At 44.4% G+C, this 18,629-nt stretch overlaps 1 protein-coding gene across 15 annotated transcripts in view; it reads left to right on the top strand.

Moving 5' to 3' along the window:
* The window catches only part of Kif1b (kinesin family member 1B), a 132,390-nt gene extending 114,115 nt beyond the window's left edge, over positions 1-18,275 (top strand). For 8 of the 15 annotated variants that reach the window (XM_051173993.1, XM_051173991.1, XM_051173994.1 and 5 more), the window contains 12 exons: positions 420-525; positions 6,893-7,007; positions 7,746-7,879; positions 9,685-9,746; positions 10,766-10,911; positions 11,023-11,262; positions 13,174-13,245; positions 14,245-14,366; positions 16,192-16,341; positions 16,642-16,834; positions 17,045-17,163; positions 17,713-18,275. In XM_051173993.1, coding sequence (XP_051029950.1) covers positions 420-525; positions 6,893-7,007; positions 7,746-7,879; positions 9,685-9,746; positions 10,766-10,911; positions 11,023-11,262; positions 13,174-13,245; positions 14,245-14,366; positions 16,192-16,341; positions 16,642-16,834; positions 17,045-17,163; positions 17,713-17,755 — 1,502 coding nt within the window. In that variant the 3' untranslated portion in view covers positions 17,756-18,275. Of the gene's footprint in view, positions 1-419; positions 526-4,124; positions 4,152-6,892; positions 7,008-7,745; positions 7,880-9,684; positions 9,747-10,765; positions 10,912-11,022; positions 11,263-13,173; positions 13,246-14,244; positions 14,367-16,191; positions 16,342-16,641; positions 16,835-17,044; positions 17,164-17,712 lie in introns of all 15 variants that reach the window. The other 7 variants (XM_051173989.1, XM_051173982.1, XM_051173988.1 and 4 more) reach the window with 1 other exon arrangement.
* Positions 18,276-18,629: the final 354 nt, after the last annotated feature.

The following is an 18,629-nucleotide window of genomic DNA, read 5'->3' as shown; positions in this document are numbered from 1 at the left end:
AGAGCATGTTCTAGGACAACTGGAGCTACACAGAGCAATTCTGTCTCAAAAAGAAATAAAGGAAGGGAGAGAGGAAGGGGGAAGGGAGGGGAGAGGGGGGAAGGAGGGAGGAAGGAAAGGGAATAAAGTGTGTGTGTGAGAAAGAGACAGAGACAGACAGAGCAAGAGAGAGGCAAATATTCTTCCACTGAGATATGGTACCAAAGATTGAATCTAGGGTCTTGCATGTGTGGTACCAGTAAGCTATCTCCTTATACTTTATTTTAAAGACAGGAAGTCACTAAATTGTCCAGGCTGGCCTTGAACTTGTGATCCTTCTGCTAAGATTATAGACCTGTGCCGCCAGACCTTTTGATTTAATAAAATGATGTCTTGTTTTTAATATGCTCACTTCTTGGTTTTTTTATCCCTTCTTTTAGGTCGGATTAGGAATAAACCTGAGGTAGATGAAGCTGCAGTTGATGCTATCCTTTCCCTAAACATCATCTCTGCTAAGTCTCTGAAGTCCTCCCACAACTCCAGCAGGTAGGATCGATACCCTGCGACACAGAAGTGTCAGCCCTGTGTTCTTGATGGCCTTACATTAAATTCCCTATTTCTAAGGATCCCTGGTGCAGATGAGGAAAGAAATTCCCTTCTTAGCTCAAAAATTCTGTTGTAGAGACTAGGCAGGGTAGTGTGCACCTTTAATCCCAGTTCTGAGAGTCAAAGACTACAGGGTCTCTTTGAGTTCAAGGCCAGCCTGGTCTACAAAGCTAGCTCCATAACACCTTGTCTCTAATTAGTTAATGAAAATAAAAAATTTTAAATTCTGTTTTCAGAGCTGGAAAGATGACTCAGTGGTTAAGAGTGCTTACTGTTCTTGCAGAGGACCCAAGTTCAGTTCCCAGCCTTCATATCACAAGACTCTAGAACAGCCTATATTCCAGCTCCAGGGAGATCCAGTGCCTCTGGCTTCTGTGAATATTTGTACTAATATGCACATACACATACATAATTTAAAATACTAAAAAGTATAAAAAGTAAATCTTAAAATAAAAATCTGTTTCTCTCTTTATCCAACCTGCTGCCTAAAAAGAAAGAAAAAGAATTAGAGATGTGTGTTTAGTTTTTGTTTCTCATTTTCCATTTTCTTCCTCTCTCCCTCCTTCCTTTTTTTTTTTTTTTTTTTTTTTTTTTTTTTTTGTTGTTGTTGTTGTTGTTGTTGTTTGAGACAGGGTTTCTTTGTGTTGCCCCAGCTGCCTTGGAACTCACATTGTAGACCAGGCTGGCCTCTAACTCAGAGACCTGCCTGCCTCTGCCTCCCAAGTGCTGGGATTAAAGGCTCACACCATCACCACCTGGCCCTAAAGTTGATGATTTAATATGAATTATTATTTATAACATTGGCTCCTATCAGTAATGGGTTTTACTTTTAACTTTAAACTAGATTCTCTATAAATTTCCTTTTACATATTCAGGTGTGATAAGCAGAGCAGAAAGCTATAGCCAACCTTACCTTTCCATATCAGCCTGGAGCTAATTCTCTGGGACATCTAACCTACCTGGGCCAGGAGAAAGGGGAGATTATTGTCTCAGATAGTCCACCTCCTTAAATTACCAGGGCTGGGAACCAGGAACCCATGCACATCCACTGTGCTCTGAGAACACTGCCTGCGCTGTGTGGAATTAATTCTCTCTGCTGCTTTCTTCCTGAAAAACTTGCTCATCTCTGTGTTGGAAAGGGGGTGGGGATAAGACAAGAGGCAGAAACAGAATGAAAAGTTGGGCCATAATTAATTTTTCCTTATGTTACAGTTTTGCATAGGAAAAGAAAAAAAAAACTTGTGAATTGCTTTTCTGCATATAAGGAGAATAGGCAAGGCCTGTGGAAAGGAAGGAGTAGGTTTGAAGGAGTGTTGTGTCTGGGGAGAGGGTAACATCACCTCTTCCTGGGCAGGCCATAAACAACACCCTGTCTCTGAAGTCAGCAGAGCCACCACATGACTTCCTCTCCTGCCAAGCATTTTTAGCCAGTGTTCAGCTGGCGTTCAGCACTACAGCATTGAGACTTTGAAAAATGGGTTAAATTTCCTTTGATTGCTGAGTAGATGGTGTTTATTTGTGCTGAGGGTCACCTTGAAAAGTCCTCAGGCCCAAGGCAGCAGCAGGTCAGGCGCTATATGAAATGAATTCAGCTTCATTAAAGCAGCTAACCTTGTATAATAGAAGTTCAAGTTGGTGGTGCACGTCTTTAATCCCAGCACTCGGGAGGCAGAGGCAGAGGCAGGCAGATCTCTGTGAGTTCCAGGGCAGCCACGTCTACAGAGTGAGTTCTTGGACAGCAGAAAAACCCTATTTCTGAACTTCCTCCCCCACACATACATACACACACACAAGCGAAGTTTAGGAATGTGTACTAAATGAAAGCTCTACACCCCCAGCTTTTTCTCTTATACTTTACTGTGTGCACGTGTGTGAGGGTGTGCACACAGGGAAGTCAGGGACAGCTCGCTTGAGTCACTTTCCTCCCTTCCATCCTGTGAGCCCTGGGAAGTGAACTCGGGTCATGATGCTTAGGGGCAGGCTGTCTCGCCAGCCAGAACATTCTGTGTCAGCTGAAGCTTTGTGTATTCGTTGGCAAGCTCTTGCTATAGGTCAAAGTCTTTTATTTAGTTATGGAGTCATTTGTTGGGATTCTGATTCTTTCTTGTAAAAAATCACACTCATAATGGATAATGTAATTTTCCTGTCAGGACAGGAAGCTGAGGAGAAGTGGGTTAGAGCATGTAAACTGGGAGACCATTGTGGGCTACGTAATGAAAGCCTGTCTCAAAAGGAAAAAAAACTCACCTAAATAATTCAAAATTTTCACATTAGAAAAAAAATCATTTAAATTGGTCTTCACAGAAAGTTCTTTTTAGCTTCATATTTGATTGACATGTCTAATGTTTAATTAAATTTAAACTATTATAATAATAAATGCAGCTGGCATAAGGAGATTTAAGAGGGATGGAGAGATAACTCAGCAGTGAATAACACTGACTGCTCTTCCAGAGGACTCAGACTGGGTTCTCAGACCCACAGAGCCACTCTGAACTGTCTGTACCTTCAGTTCCAGTGTCCTAGGCATATGAGACACCTGTCTAGTTTGGAATATTCAGATGTTTAATATGAGACACCTGTCTAGTTTGGAATATTCAGATGTTTAATATGAGACACCTGTCTAGTTTGGAATAATCAGACGTTTACCTTGTAGGGAGTTTGAGAGCTGTGGTAGCTACTTGCCTTGTTGCTGTGACAAAACACCTAGGAAAGCAGTTTAAGGAAGGAGTGTGGTGTGTCGCGGTGGGGCAGCAGGAGCCTGAGTGGCTGGTCACAGAGTGAGGGACAGCGCTCGGCTCGGCTCACTTTCTCCTTCAGTTCAGACTGGAACCCCAGCCATGGAATGGCACAGCTCTCCTTCAGGGAGACCTATCCCTCCTCAGTTAACTAATGTAGACAAGCCCTTACACACATGCCCACAGAGCTAACAATTCTAGGCCTGTCAAGTTGACACGGTTTTAACCACTACGGGCTCCTAAATTGGTATGGGGAGTTGCTAAGTGAGTTTGACTAAGAGGGCGCATGTTCTAGGGCTAGAGTTTAAACTGAATGCATAGCTTGCAGATTGGTGGTACCATACGTGTGTCTTAGAGGACTTCTCTACACACGATAGTAGAAAATAATTGATAAGATCTTGATTCCCTTTTCTTCCCACATCTATACTTGTGTTAACCAATTGCCTTGTTTTTCTCTTAGCTCAATAGCAGTTTCTTACCAAGTCCAGGACAGGTTCCCCATGTGGTGGGGGATTAATAGATCTGATCTCCATATCCCCTTGTATGTACATCATCCCTTTTCTTAACCAAATCTCAGGAGAATGGTCCATGTTACTGTAAGTCCTTCATCAGATTGTGTCTCAGAGTTCTCTGTTGTTGTTGTTTTTTTTTTTTTTTTTTTTTTTTTGTTCAGTAGAATTCAGTTTTCTTGTTAGCATATTTTGCCTTTTTTAAGTATTTTTTCTGTGTTTCTTTCTACATGTTTGTTTTCTCTCTCCTTGTCTTTTGGTCACCAGACTAATGAAAGCCTTTCTGTTTTTGCAGGCTCTTTCTTGATAAGGATATTCCTAGGTATTTCTGCTGCTTTTTTTGCACATAGAGACTCTAGTTACCAGAATACTCTCTGCCTTGTGTTGCTTTGTTTGCTGTTTTGATTCAGTGGCTTATTCCCTGTGTAAACCTAGAACAGAGCAAGGCCTTATTTTGCAACCTAAGAACTGGTGCCTTAGGTTCTGATGTGTGTACAGTGTTGTGTGTAACTTCTCCAATGACTTAGTGCTTAAATTAGTTCCTCGTCCCATTTATGAAATTTCCAGCACATCTTCAGGTTGTCGTTTTCTACATCCCCAAATAAAATAGTTCACATTTCACATGAAACTTCAGGCTTTGTTCTCTGACGTCCGTTCCCTCCTCCCTCCCCCTCTCCCCATCCCCTCCTCTCTCCAAAGCTAGAGAGAGGGTCCCTGCTCTGTAGCTTCGAAGATCCCACTCATTGTCTTTGTTTTGTTCTGTGCCCACCACACACAGAGAGACCAAATTGGCTATTTGGGTAGTTGAGTCTGTAAGAAGTATGGACCAGGCTGGCCTTAAACTCACAGAGATCCTCCTGCCTCTGTTTGCTGAGTGTCAGGGTTAAAGGTGTGCGCCACTGAATATGGCTTCATATATTTTTAAACATTTCTTTTTTATCTGTATGTCTTAATATGTTTTTCTTTTGGGGGATAGAAAAAAATTTGGAATGGAAAAAAAGTCCTTTTGAAATAGAAAAATTCCTGATAGTGAAGTGTTTCCCTATTTCTCTTACTTGATTTAGGAAAGAAAACTGAAGGAAATGATGATATATTGTTTGCCACACTAAAGATGGTAGAACCTGGGAGAATGCAGCCAAAAAATGAGGTGGACTAAAGTCTCACGCTATAGCCACCTTTATTCAGAGCATCAGTTTATCTTCTGAGGGTTAGGAGGAGTCTCGTGAGGAAAGTGTGTAATTACAAGACAAGCTGCATCGTGGCAAACCATGCTTTCCATAGAGGCCAGTAAACAAACAGCAATAGCCAGCTGTAATGAGTAGCTGAAGCAAACTCACTATACCTAATACCCCTGTGAGGAACACAAAAACACACCCCAAGGACAATTCTGTCTTCTCTTGTTCTCTTGGGTATTTCTCACAAATACTCAGAATTCTCCTCACACGGCTTTATTCCTAGACTGTGTTCCAACACCACGTGAAAGGCGGTCCAGACTGTTATTTGGCAGATGTATATAAATATAATGAATTTAGATCTTAATCTGGATATCACCAGTGATAGAGATTCTCCAAGTGAATTCAACAGGGTATGTCATCGGCAGGAGAGTAGAGCGCCCAACTCTCCTCTGTCTCTCTCTCTCTGTCTCTTTGTCTCTGTCTCTCTGCCTCTCTCCCTCCCTCTCTCTCTCTCTCTCTCTCTCTCTCTCTCTCACACACACACACACACACACACACACACACACAGAGCATGAAGTGTAACCATAATGTAAGAAGGTGTTACCACACTTGATAGCACAGCACCGAGGAGGCACAGGCAGGCAGAGCTCCATAAGTTTGAGACTAACCTGGTCTGTATAGATTCCAAGCTACCTAGCCCTAAATAGTGAGACACTGTCTCAAAATAAATAAAGATTTTTTTTTTTAATTAGAAACAAAATTCCCCCTTGTCTTAGCCAGGTTGTCTTAGCCAGGTTTATGCAATAACATTTTTGCTTTAGATTAAGTGAAGTCTTAACTTGAAGTGTGAAAAGACTTTCCTACGTAGCTACAAACATTGCCTCAATTGGAAGAAATCAGCCTGGAGGTCTCAGGAGTGGCCTGGGTAGAGCTCAGTGAGGGCTTGGGACTGAGGACAGGTAAAGTGATAGAAGTGTCTGTCATAGCACCTGTATTTCCTCTAGCACACGTGTCCCCAGCTCTGGCAGTGTGACTAGTAGTCCCATTCCAGACACCTGACTAGTAGGAACAGAATCAAAGAGCAGCTGTCAGCATGGTAGAGTTCTTTTGCTGTGTGAGTTTTTCTTAAACCAAATGGAAATAAAGATTTTACTTTAAACAGGAATTTGGGTGCATAAAGGTTTTCTGCTGTATGTGTAAGCCATAAAAACCTCCCCTGTTGGCATTCTTGTTGCGCTTTGGGTTACTTGATGACCATCTCACTAATCATTGCTCTCTGGATGCCTTCTGAGTCTGTACAGAGAAGTTTCTTGACCCACATTTATTGCCTCCAAAACTCAACATTGAGAAACAGTCACATTCTATAAAAGAACTGAGTAAGATCCGCTCACAGGGGACTGGCCACACCTCAGCCTGCGCACTGGAAAGATGAGGTGTGGTGAGGGGTGTGGTGAGGGAACTCCCTGTCAGAAAGTTCTCTGCTCATGTTTTCTGGAGGAAGCCGCATGGGGAGTGCTTAGACAGAGATGCGCCTGTTGACTGTCCTTGGAAATGTAGGCAGGAGGACTGGGGAGCGAGCCACCACTTGGAAAGGTGTAAGGGAGAGCACGGCTGCAGGGAACAGGGAAACACTCGTGTGAGCTGGGTGAGCTCCGTGCCGCCTGAGAGCTCTTGTGCTATGCCCCGGACAGCCCGGACCTTGGTATTTAGACCAAGCTAGTCTCAAACTGAGCCGTGCTGACGCTGTGTGAGTGTTGGGACTGCAGCCATGCGCCGCCAGCCACGTGCCGCCAGCCTGGCAGTGCTGTCACTGCCTTCCTGTTTATAGCAGTCCCTCTGCTGCTGTAGTGTCAGCTACTTTGGGTTGACCCTGTCTTTCTGCCTCCAGGACCTTCTACCGTTTTGAGGCTGTATGGGACAGTTCCCTACATAACTCCCTCCTTCTCAACCGAGTGACACCTTACGGAGAAAAGATCTACATGACCTTATCTGCGTATCTAGAGGTAAGGGACCAGAACTTGAGCAGGCCCTGAGAAATGGATAGTGACAGAGGGTGGTCGGCAAAAATTCAACTTATTTTTTATCATTTTCTCTCCATATCCTTAAATTGTTTATTTGATTATACTTTGGTAACGGTTCTGATTGTTTCAGATTCTGTTCCAGTGCTCTATTTAGGTAAAAGATAACTGTTTTGATTACCTAAGGTTCCAGAACCCATCAACAGTTAGACAGTTTTATACCATGCTTTCCTGGAAGTAACAGAAATGAATAGTTCTAAGTTTTGGAATAAGCCTGAGTTCTTCTGTTGTTAATTTTATGTTTTGAGACAGAGGCTCATGTATTCAAGACTTGTCTCAAACTTACCATGTGGCTGAGGGTGACTGGTTCTCCTGTGTCCACTTCCCAGGTACTGGGATTACAGGCATGCACCACCGTGCCTGATCCCAGCCTGAGTTCTAATCTTTGTGCTGTCACTTACTGCTCTAATGTCCCTGGATAAACTCTCTCCGTGTCCCAGTTTCCTCATTTTTACACAGCGTGAAATGATAGCATTTTCCATCAATGGAAAATAAATGTGCTCATCATGAGTGCACCTGGCCTTCCATTACTGTCTGATGAGTGGTAAAGCAGAGGCCTGCCTATCTCCACAGCTGTACCCAGCTTTCCAAATGTACTGTACAGCCTCTCATCACAGGTGCTCTGCCTGCATTCAGTCAGCACCTTACCTTGTCTGTTTGCAGTTGGATCATTGCATCCAGCCAGCTGTCATCACCAAGGATGTGTGCATGGTCTTTTATTCCCGAGACGCCAAGATCTCACCGCCACGTTCTCTTCGCAGCCTCTTTGGTAGTGGTTACTCAAAGTCACCAGACTCGTGAGTTTTTTAAACAAGTTCATTTTCCAAGTTTTTGCCCAGTGCAACAGAAACGGCAGCCCTTAGAATACCCCATCTGCTGTTGCCAATTAATCAACTTTAAACCATCTGAATAACTGAGTCCTGAGATGCAATGACTCACATATGACATGCAGTACAATGTTAGTGGATGTGTGAGCTGATGAAGGGAAGGAGAATGTGGAGTTATTGTACATATTTAAGGCATACAAGTACATTTGAGAATATATGGCATGGATACATGAATATCACCACCCAGCTTACTCTTCCTGTTCAGTGTCCAGAATTGTTGATCATTCCATCCCAGTCAGACATTTTCCTGCTTTCCCCTTGTGTCAAGAAAGTTTTTTCCTTTTCTCATTTATGCTGTAAATTTTCTAGTTTATCCTAGTCTATTCATCCTATTGAAATAATAGTGGTCAAAGAATTAAAATGAAAATAAGCTTCTCTTAAGAGAAGATAACTAAACAGACAAACAGTTACTGATAAAAACAAGCAGTGTTTTAGCTAGGACCAGAAAGGTGGCTAATGAGCAGAGGGGCCTGCCATCAAGCCTGAAACCTGAGTCTGAGCCCCAGAACCCACATGATGGCAGCAGAGGACTGATTCCCCAAGCTTTCCTTCAACCTATACCACACACAGCACACCACCACACATACACACACACATCACACATACACACATACCACACACACACATACACATACCACACACACATCACACATCACCACACACACATCACACACACACCACACAGCACCACATACACACACACCACACACACATACACACATACACACACCACACAACACCACACACACATACTACACACACCACACACACATACACACACACCACACACCACCACACACACTACACACAACACACACACCACACACACACCACACACACACCACACACACCACACACACATACATACACACACTACACACATACCACACACATCACACAACACCATACAACACTACACACACCACACACACTACACACACACCACATACATCACACACACACATACACACACACCACACAACACCACACACACTACATATACATACACCACACAACACCACACACACTACACATACCACACACACACATACACACAACACACACAACACACACACATACATACACACACTACACACATACCACACACATCACACAACACCACACAACACTACACACACCACACACACTACACACACACCACACACACACATACACACACACCACACAACACCACACACACTACACATACACTCACACATGCACACACACCACACAATACCACACACACATATACACACCACACACACATACACACATACAAACCACACACACACTACACACATACCACACACACATCACACACCACACATGCACACATATACTTGAACACACATGCACACACATGAGTGCACCACACACACACACCACCACACACACACTACACACTCCACATACATACACACACACTACACACAGCACACACACTCACGCATGCACACACACCCTTGAACATACATGCACACACACATGTGCACCACACACACACCACACATACAGCACACACACTCACACATGCAGACACACTTGAACACACATGCACACACACGCACACGCATGCACACACATGTTAATGAAGTGAAAAGAGAAGTGTGTGTTTCTGAGTGTGGAACTGTACCCTTGAGTGAACAAATCTAGGTTTCCTTACTCCCGTGCTACAAGACACTCAGCAGTTGCTCTGCTTTATCTTTAAATAGCAACCGAGTTACTGGAATCTATGAACTGAGCTTGTGCAAAATGGCAGATACTGGTAGTCCAGGTAAGCTCTTACTGTACCATGTGCTTCAAGAGTGTTACTGAAAAACTGGAGTCTTATTCATACTAGAAGGTGGGAAGTCTTTTAGAAACTGTGTATTTTGTAAATCAATTTTGTGGTGGTGGGAAGATACATAGATACAAGATTTATGATGTATAATGTAATTTTAAAATGGTGTTCAAGCCGGCCATTAGTAGCACACACCTTTAATCTCAGCACTCGGGAGACAGAGGCAGGTGGATCTCTTTGAGTTTGAAGCCAGCTTGGTTTACAGAGCTAGTTCCAGAACAGGCTCTAAAGCTACAGAGAAACCCTGTCTCAAAAAAAGAAAAAAGAAAAAAAAAGGTGTCCAACAAGATATGCTAAGCTGTGAAATATAATAAACATATAAACTTGTTGACAATTAGAGGAACTTTGGCTTAGAAAGCTTTTTTTTTTTTTATGTATACAGTGTTCTGTCTGCATGTTTGCCTGCACACCAGAAGAGGGCACCATATCTCACTATAGCTGGTTGTGAGCTACTGAGTGGTTACTGGGAACTGAACTCAGGACCTCTGGAAGAACAGCCAGTGCTCTTAACCTCTGAGCCATCTCTCCAGCTCTAGGAAACTTTCCTTGAGACCAGGTTCTGTTTAGGCCTGCAATGTACAGCAGACTTGCCTTCCAATTGCCAGGATCACAGGTTCTAAGCCACCATGCCTGGCTGTTCAGTAAACCTCACAGCTGCTTAGTACACTACCTTAACAAAGATCATTTATCAGCCTTGCCTTGCATTATTGAGCTTATAACATGACCTTTACCTGAGACACCATCAGAGCTTTGTAGTCAGGGGTGAGACACAGGTTAATAACAGCAGGGGGTTTGTTTAGTATGTGCAGGGCCCAGCATCTCAAATGAAAGGAAACCAGTTTGGAGAATAGCTTTGGGAGAATGGCCTGGGTTTGTTCTCATTCTTTCCCTCCCTCTCTCGGGTTTTGGAGAGGGGCTCTCTGTGTAATAACCCTAGTTCACCGTTATGTTAGGCATGCAGAGGCGGAGGAGAAAGGTCTTGGATACCTCTGTGGCATATGTGCGGGGAGAAGAGAACCTAGCAGGCTGGCGACCTCGTGGGGACAGCCTCATCCTGGAGCACCAGTGGGAGCTGGAAAAGCTGGAGCTGCTGCACGAGGTAGCCAGGGCCACCCAGCCCCACCCCTGCCTCCTCTCCCTGACCACTCGGCTTGTTGGTTTGCTGTGATGGTTTGCATGTTAGAACCCTTGATGATGTCCGTATTCTCAGGTGGAAAAAACTCGCCACTTCTTGCTGCTTCGGGAGAGACTTGGTGACAGCATACCCAAGTCTCTGAGTGACTCCTTGTCCCCCAGCCTCAGCAGTGGGACCCTCAGTACCTCTACCAGTATGTCTTCTCAGATCTCAACCACCACCTTTGAAAGCGCCATCACACCTAGTGAGAGCAGTGGCTATGACTCAGCAGACATTGAAAGCCTGGTAGACCGAGAGAAAGAGCTGGCTACAAAGGTGTGGAATCCCTTCTTTTTTGATTAACATGGGGGGGCACTGAGGTAGTACCTGTGTTCTTTCATTTTCTGCAGTTTTCTGTGAAGACACTGATACTAACCCTGAATGCAGAAATGAAAAGGGCCAGTTCTTGCCCTGAAGCTTAAGACTGGGTAACAAGCTATGATAGATGAGGTGTGATGAGCTGGCCTTGAAGTGTGGAGAGGCACCCAGTAGGGCAGGGAATGCATGTATTGAGGGACAGGGATGGAGTGGGTCCCATGTGGAGAGGCACCCAGTAGGGCAGGGAATGCATGTATTGAGGGACAGGGATGGAGTGGGTCCCATGTGGAGCAGCCAGTACTTCCTGGTGGGCCCTGGGGGTGATGTGAATATTTTAAATAGTATTTGTTTCTGTGTTTTTTAACAAGATTTTAAAATTCTTTTATAGGAACAATGCTATATAACTCAATGATAGTGTACTTACCCAGCATGTGCAAGGTCCTGAGTTTGACCTTAAGTACTACAAGAAATTAAATTTAAAAACAACAATAAAAGTTTTCTTTAGCAAAATAAAAAGGATAGCTTTGTGAGACAGCAGAAGAGAGAGCTAGCTCCTCTTGACAGTGGTCCAGGAAGCAAAGATGGACCCTTTTTAAGAAGGGGAAGAAGGAAGGGATTCTGGAGTGAGAGGGGCGTCCTTCTGCATGCTGTGAATATGTTCTCTTACTGGTTGATGAATAAAGCTGTCTCAGCCAATAGACAAGCAGGAAATCCAAACAGGGATAGAGAAAGATAGTGGGCAGGGTCAGGGAGAAGCCCTGTAGCTGCTGAGGAAGCAAGAGGCATCACTGGGTAAGCCAAGACCATATGTAGATATGCAGAGTAATAGAAATGGGCTAATAATTAAGAGAGAGCTAGCCAATAAAAAACCGGAGCCATCAGCCAAACAGTTTATAATTAATATACGCCTCTGTGTATTTATTTGGGACTAAAATGGCTGCAGGGCAGAAACTTCTGTCTACATGGGAGAAGGCAAAGAGTTGTTGAAGATCACTCCTGGGTGTGTAATTGCTTGGTAGTTGGTGACAGAGGAAACAGAAAACTTACAGGGTTTTTGTCTTATTTTAGTAGTCAAGTGAGTGGTCTTCTAGTGTATTTAGGAAAATGTATTCAACAAGAAGTGTTATGTTTCTGTTTTTCTGGTGTGGGGAATTAACTTAAATCCTTATACATGCTAGGCAAACCCCATTAAGCTATATCCCCAACCCACGTCCCTGTCTTTTATTGAATTGAGAATTAAAGGGATGTGGATTCTTTTGCGTTTTCTGAAACAAGTGTCTTCCTGTATTGCCTTGGCTGACCTGGAACTGGTTATGTAGATCAGGCTAACCTTGAAGTTGCCCAACCCTCCCAGCTCTGCTGAGTGCTGGAATTAGAGACATATTTTGCCATGCCTGGTGGTGCTGCTATATTCCTAAGCACTTTTTATGGAGACCAGTCTGACCTTGAATTCAACTCACAGAGATCCACCTGCCTCTGCTTCCTGAGTGCTGTCATGGGCCACTGTGCTCAAGCCCTAAGCACTTCTAAGCTATTATGCTTGTAGAAATTTGCTTTGGTTGTATTAAGAATAGTTGTTTACCCTGGTAATGGCTCATGCCTTTAATCCCAGCACTCATGAGGCAGAGGCAGGTGAATCTCTGTGGGGAAAAAAAACAAACTTAGAAAGAATGGTTGTTTAAATCCATTCCCTTTTTTATGGCTTTACTTATATGTGTGCTGGCTTTCTTCAGCATAGTCTTGGTTATTCTAAGGAACATCTGAGCTCTAGCATAGGTGTTGGGCGTGTTCTCCTGTGTACAGGGGTTTACTTAGCCATTGGAGTTTTATGTCCAGCCTTGACCAGTTCCCCTCTATCTTCTTTTCTAGTGCCTGCAGCTTCTCACACATACTTTCAACCGGGAATTCAGCCAGGTGCACGGCAGCATCAGTGACTGTAAGGTGAGCGTGCTGAGGCCGCCATGTCTTCCATGGTGGTGACAGCTGCTTCCTTCCCGGCTGCCCTGAATCCCTGTTACAGCTTTTGTGCTCTTAGGGCCTGTGGTGGGTCTAGATTGTGTTTGAAGGTGTATAGCGTCATTCTCTGGTATGTCTTCTGATTTCGTTCAGAGTACTGACTTCTGAAGATGGTAGTCTCCCTCTACAGTGCTTAGGGTCACTGTCACACGGGGAGTATTTAGCTTTTGTCCTGAGTCCCTTAGAAGAGCATGTGATGTAGGAAGCAGTATGCTTTTGTATGACACAAAAGTCATAAGGTGGGGGCTGGAGAGATGACTCAGCAGTTAAGAGCACTGACTGCTTTTCCAAAGGAACCAGGTTCAATTCCCAGTGTCCACAACTATCTGTAACTCCAAGATCTGACACCCTCACACAGACAGTCATGCAGGCAAAACACCAAACATTTGGTTTTGGAGGTTTTGGTTTTTGTTGTTGTTATTGTTGCTGTTGGTTGGTTGGTTGGTTGGTTTTTTTGCTTTTGTTTTTGTTTGGAGACAGGGTTTCTCTGTGTAGCTTTGGAGCCTGTCCTGGAACTCACTCTGCAGACCAGGCTGACCTCAAACTCACAGAAATCTTCATGCCTTTGCCTCCCGAGTGCTGGGATTAAAGGCGTGTGCCACCATCACCCGGCTAAGATTTGTCTTCTTTAATGACTTTTGAATCAGCTTAATAAAAAATGAGGCACTGGTTGTCTTGAACAACTTCCGCTGCTCTCTACAGCCGAGGCAGAGCTAAAGTTCTTGCTATACAAGCGTGAGAACTTGAGTTCAGATCCCCAGCACCCAGGTAAAAAGCATTTCCAGTGGAACATGCCTCTAATCCCTGTGCTGAGGTGACAGGGACAAGTGCATCCTGAGGGCTTGCTGGCCAATTAGTCTAGCTAAGGTTGCTGAGCTCTGTGGTTTTGCTGCTGAATCTCACTGGTAATGTCCTTGTTTCTAGTTGTCTGATATCTCTCCAATTGGAAGGGACCCCTCTGTGTCCAGTTTTAGCAGCTCTACCCTCACTCCCTCCTCCACATGCCCCTCTCTGGTGGACACGAGGAGCAACTCAATGGATCAGAAGTAAGTACTCAGATTTCACAGGCATAGGAAAATAAAATACCAGCTTTCCTGTCATTCTGGTTCTCAGTAAGGCATCACTGTCCTATACACACCATTCAGAAATGTGTGGGCACTTATTTCATTAAATCTTATTAAATTTAAGACCAGGTAATGGAGCACATGCCTTTAATTCCAGCGCTGAGGAGGCAGAGGCAGGTAGATCTCTAAGTTCGAGGCCAGCCTGGTCTACAGATTGAGTTACAGGATGACTAGAGCTACATAATAAATAAATTTAGAGTGTTATTAACTGTATGGAATTGTTACATGTGCCACTAAGAAAGGAAAAGCTAATTAAACATCCCATCTAAATGCAAGCTGCATTCCAATTCAAGAAATGATAAAACATGGAGGACTGGGGAGATGGCTCCCATGTAAAGTTCTTGCCAGACAAGTATGAGAACCTGAGTTCAGATCCCCAGCACCCATGTAAAAAGCATGTTTAGTAGAACATGCCTATAATCCCAGTGCTGAGGAGTCAGAGACAGGTGAATCCTGGGAACTTGCTGGCCAATTAGTCTAGATAAAGTTATTGAGCTCCAGATTCAGTGAGAATCAAAAATATCATCTCTGAGGCTCAGGGAACATCACAGAAGAGAGAGCAGAAGGAATTTGAGAGCTGGGAGATGGGGAGGGGTACTATGAAATGCTGTCTCCTGGATATCACATGGCCATTGCAACTCATGAACTCAATAGCAACTGTGGTTGCCTGCACAAGGTGAAGCCAGCCACAGTCTCACCATAGGTAGGGGTAAGCCTCAACAAGGCGCTTTTCCTAGCTGAGGAGCTATTGGCAACTGATGGCTGCTGGGAAAGGGTCATTTTTTTGGGGGGGGGCACCTCTAGTAGGTTGCCCTTACTCTAGTAGATGGCCCACAGCTATGTGAGTACAGACAGCACTAATAGAACTCAGTGGATTATTAACATGCAGTTGGGAGGGGCGTGTGTTTGGTGAGTCATGAATTGGGGGAAGTAGAGATGTGGAGATTATCAAAATACATTGTATACAGGTCTAAAACTCTCAAAGAATAAATAGACACTATATAAAAGGTTAAAACTCTTAAAAATTAAGTGGAAAATGATAGAAGAAGGCATCCAGTGTTGTCCTCTGACCTCTGCATGCATGAACTCACACACACACACACACACACACACACACACACACACACACACACAAAATAGCAAAATTGATTTTTAGAATCAGAAGATATAGAATCATCAGGTTAAGCTGTTCCAAGAGGTCCCTAACACAACCAGAACAGAGATCTAAAGAATGGTCCAGTTCACCATCCTGCTCCTATGGTCTTAGGAAGCTTGATGCTTCTCATTGTTGGCTTCCTTTACTATCCCCTAAGATGGCAGAGTTACTAAAACCCCTGGAAACTTGCTGCAGTACAATGGCCAAGCATCTCCCGAGTTTATAACTGTGAAGTTATACCAGTCCCAGAGAAGGCTGCTGCTGTCAGTCAAGGGCCATTCTTTGAGAGCCTCTGCCTCAGGTGTGGCCATGAGACTGATAGGAAACTCACAAGGGAATAAAGTTCATATTTGGATGCTTGTTTTCATAGAATACCAGGAGAGGCTGTGACTCAGTGGTCCCCAGTGGCCTTTTGCAAAGAAAACATGAATTTGAATCGACAATTACTTTTGTGACACCAGCTCGTCTTAGCTGAACTCTGAAGCTAATGTTTGCCCTGGTACTCAGGCAGAAGCTCTGTGTCCTGGTAGGGTGATGTCCGTGTGTTTTGACCTTACTCAAGTGCTTCTTACCCTTTTCTTCCCCTGTAAGGACCCCAGAAGCCAACTCTCGTGCCTCTAGTCCCTGCCAAGAATTTGAACAGTTTCAGATCATCCCAACTGTGGAGACACCCTATTTAGCCCGAGCAGGAAAAAATGAATTTCTCAATCTTGTTCCAGACATTGAAGAAGTTAGAGCAGGGTGAGTACTGTGACAAGCAGCCTTGCCAAATAGAGAGACAAGCAGCAGGAGTGGACTGTCTAGTGTTTGTGTGCAAGTCTGTTCCAGCCTCAAGCACCGACTCACCCTGCTGTGTGTCAGGCCTCGGAGCCGGGCATTCTGTGTTGTTGTGGCATTTGCTCTTTTTCTGTGTTGCTTTGACCAGTGAGAATCTAGGGAAAATACACCGTTAGCATATCCTTCTGCGTCTGAGGACTTGCCTGGTGCAAGTGTGTGTTGACAGTTCTCAGCTTATTACCCTTTTTTTTCCACTCCCCTTAGGTCAGTGGTATCTAAGAAGGGTTACCTGCATTTCAAGGAGCCGCTTTCCAGCAACTGGACTAAACATTTCGTTGTGGTTCGCCGCCCTTACGTCTTCATCTATAACAGTGACAAAGACCCAGTAGAGCGTGGCCTCATTAACCTGTCTACAGCACAGGTGGAGTACAGTGAGGACCAGCGAGCCATGGTGAAGGTCAGTGTGTCCTGTCTTTGCTTTTTGTTGCTGCCTGTGCCCTTCCCCTTACAGTTTTGGTGCTCTGGTCTGTAGGGCATGGGCCCTACTTTATATCTGGGTTGCTTGAACTTTCCGTGTGAAGTGCTATGCGCCCTGTGAATATAGCAAGATGGGTCCCATTTTCATTCTCTACAATAACTTTCTCGTTTATTTCCTGTTTCTCTCCAGACACCCAATACTTTTGCTGTATGCACAAAGCACCGCGGGGTCCTTTTGCAAGCTCTCAACGACAAAGACATGAGTGACTGGTTATATGCCTTTAACCCACTTCTGGCTGGCACAATAAGGTAAAGAGCCACTCTTTCATTTTGTCTCGTTGAGACAGTTCTACTATGTAGCCCAGGCTGGATTCCAAGTTCTTCAACTCTTCCCAAGTGCTAGGATTACAGATGTACAGTACCATGCCTGGCTCTAGGAAGCCGTTCCCTTCTCTCGTTTGCTTTCAGCCCCTGAGATACCAGCATAAACAGGAAAAGACATGTCATTCTAACTGGGCTGAAAATATAGGGAAGCCAAGAATGTTATGAAGGTATAAGGTGAGAAGGAGACCCTGCTTCTAGTCTAGTAAGGTCTCTGTGTCCTCAGCCATAAGGACACCTATGCTCACCACTTAGTCTCCTTTTGTTTTTAGTTTTCAAGATGCCTACAGGTAGGAGCACTGAGTAAAGATTGTGCATGCCTTAATGGACTCCTGAGGGGCTTATCTCACAGAGTTCCCAAAGTAGAGAAGAACACAGTCTAGCCGTTGTTTGGGAGCATAGAAGGCTGGGCCTGCAGCATCACCTGTGAGGAGTCCTACATCAGTTTTCTAACCCTGCCTCCCATTTCCCTCATAGGTCAAAACTCTCTCGCAGACGCCCGAGCCAGCCAAAATACTAAGCAATTCTGCTGAGCCCTGCTCGCCTTCGACAGATAAAGAAAGTGTTACCTCTCATTCTCTTTGTGATTCTTAACGGTTATTCTTGTATGTAATCCTGTGGCTTAACTACTTTTCCCTTCCATCCAGCACTTCTCTAGCTCTCCTGTTCCCTATCTCCATGGTTCTCTACTCCTTTTTTTCTTGTGCTAAGACTTGTAGCATGTGGCCTAACAAGAGGGGAAAAACACTACACACATACATGTACACTCACTCTCACACGCAAACCCTGAGGGGATCCAGCAAAAACTTTCCAAATTATTCTCCAGTGTACTTCAGCTTCTTTTTGAATGGTAGATCCCCTTCATGATCCCTGTCTGTCTGTTGTCACTGTGTAGCTCTGGTTTTCTGGGTAACTTCTCTCTCTGCCACTCTGTCTGTGTCTCTGTCTCTCTCTCTCTCATTCTTGTTTATGATAATACTGCTTTTTCCTGGTTGGCTTAGAGACTAAGGGAGGAAACATTTGGCATGTCAGCCCTTGAGGGAGAAAAACAAACTTGCTTTCCCTCCTTCTCTCTCTCTCTCTCTCTCTCTCTCTCTCTCTCTCTCTCTCTCTTTCTTGTGGCTAATCCTTGCATTTCCATTCAGGGAAGGCTGTGGAGAGCCCAGAAATGAGATTTATATTCTCTGTCCAAATCAGGGCTTAGAGCATGGGTTATAGAGTGGAAGGGACAGAGGGCCTTTGTGATAGGCCTGCAGCAGGGCCGCTGTCGGCCCTTTAAGGCCAGGCTGCTGCAGTAGATCGTGCAGTGGGTCATGAGGGCATCATTAGAGAATGGCTACTGTTGCGCACAGCACTCCTCACTGGGAAGGGGGTTTTTGTCCAGAAGTTCCAAT

This window comes from Phodopus roborovskii, unplaced genomic scaffold (assembly GCF_943737965.1).
Source record: "Phodopus roborovskii unplaced genomic scaffold, PHOROB, whole genome shotgun sequence".
NCBI lineage: Eukaryota > Metazoa > Chordata > Mammalia > Rodentia > Cricetidae > Phodopus > Phodopus roborovskii.
The sequence above is the reverse complement of the archived record's forward strand: the minus strand, read 5'-3'. Positions and strand labels throughout refer to the sequence as shown.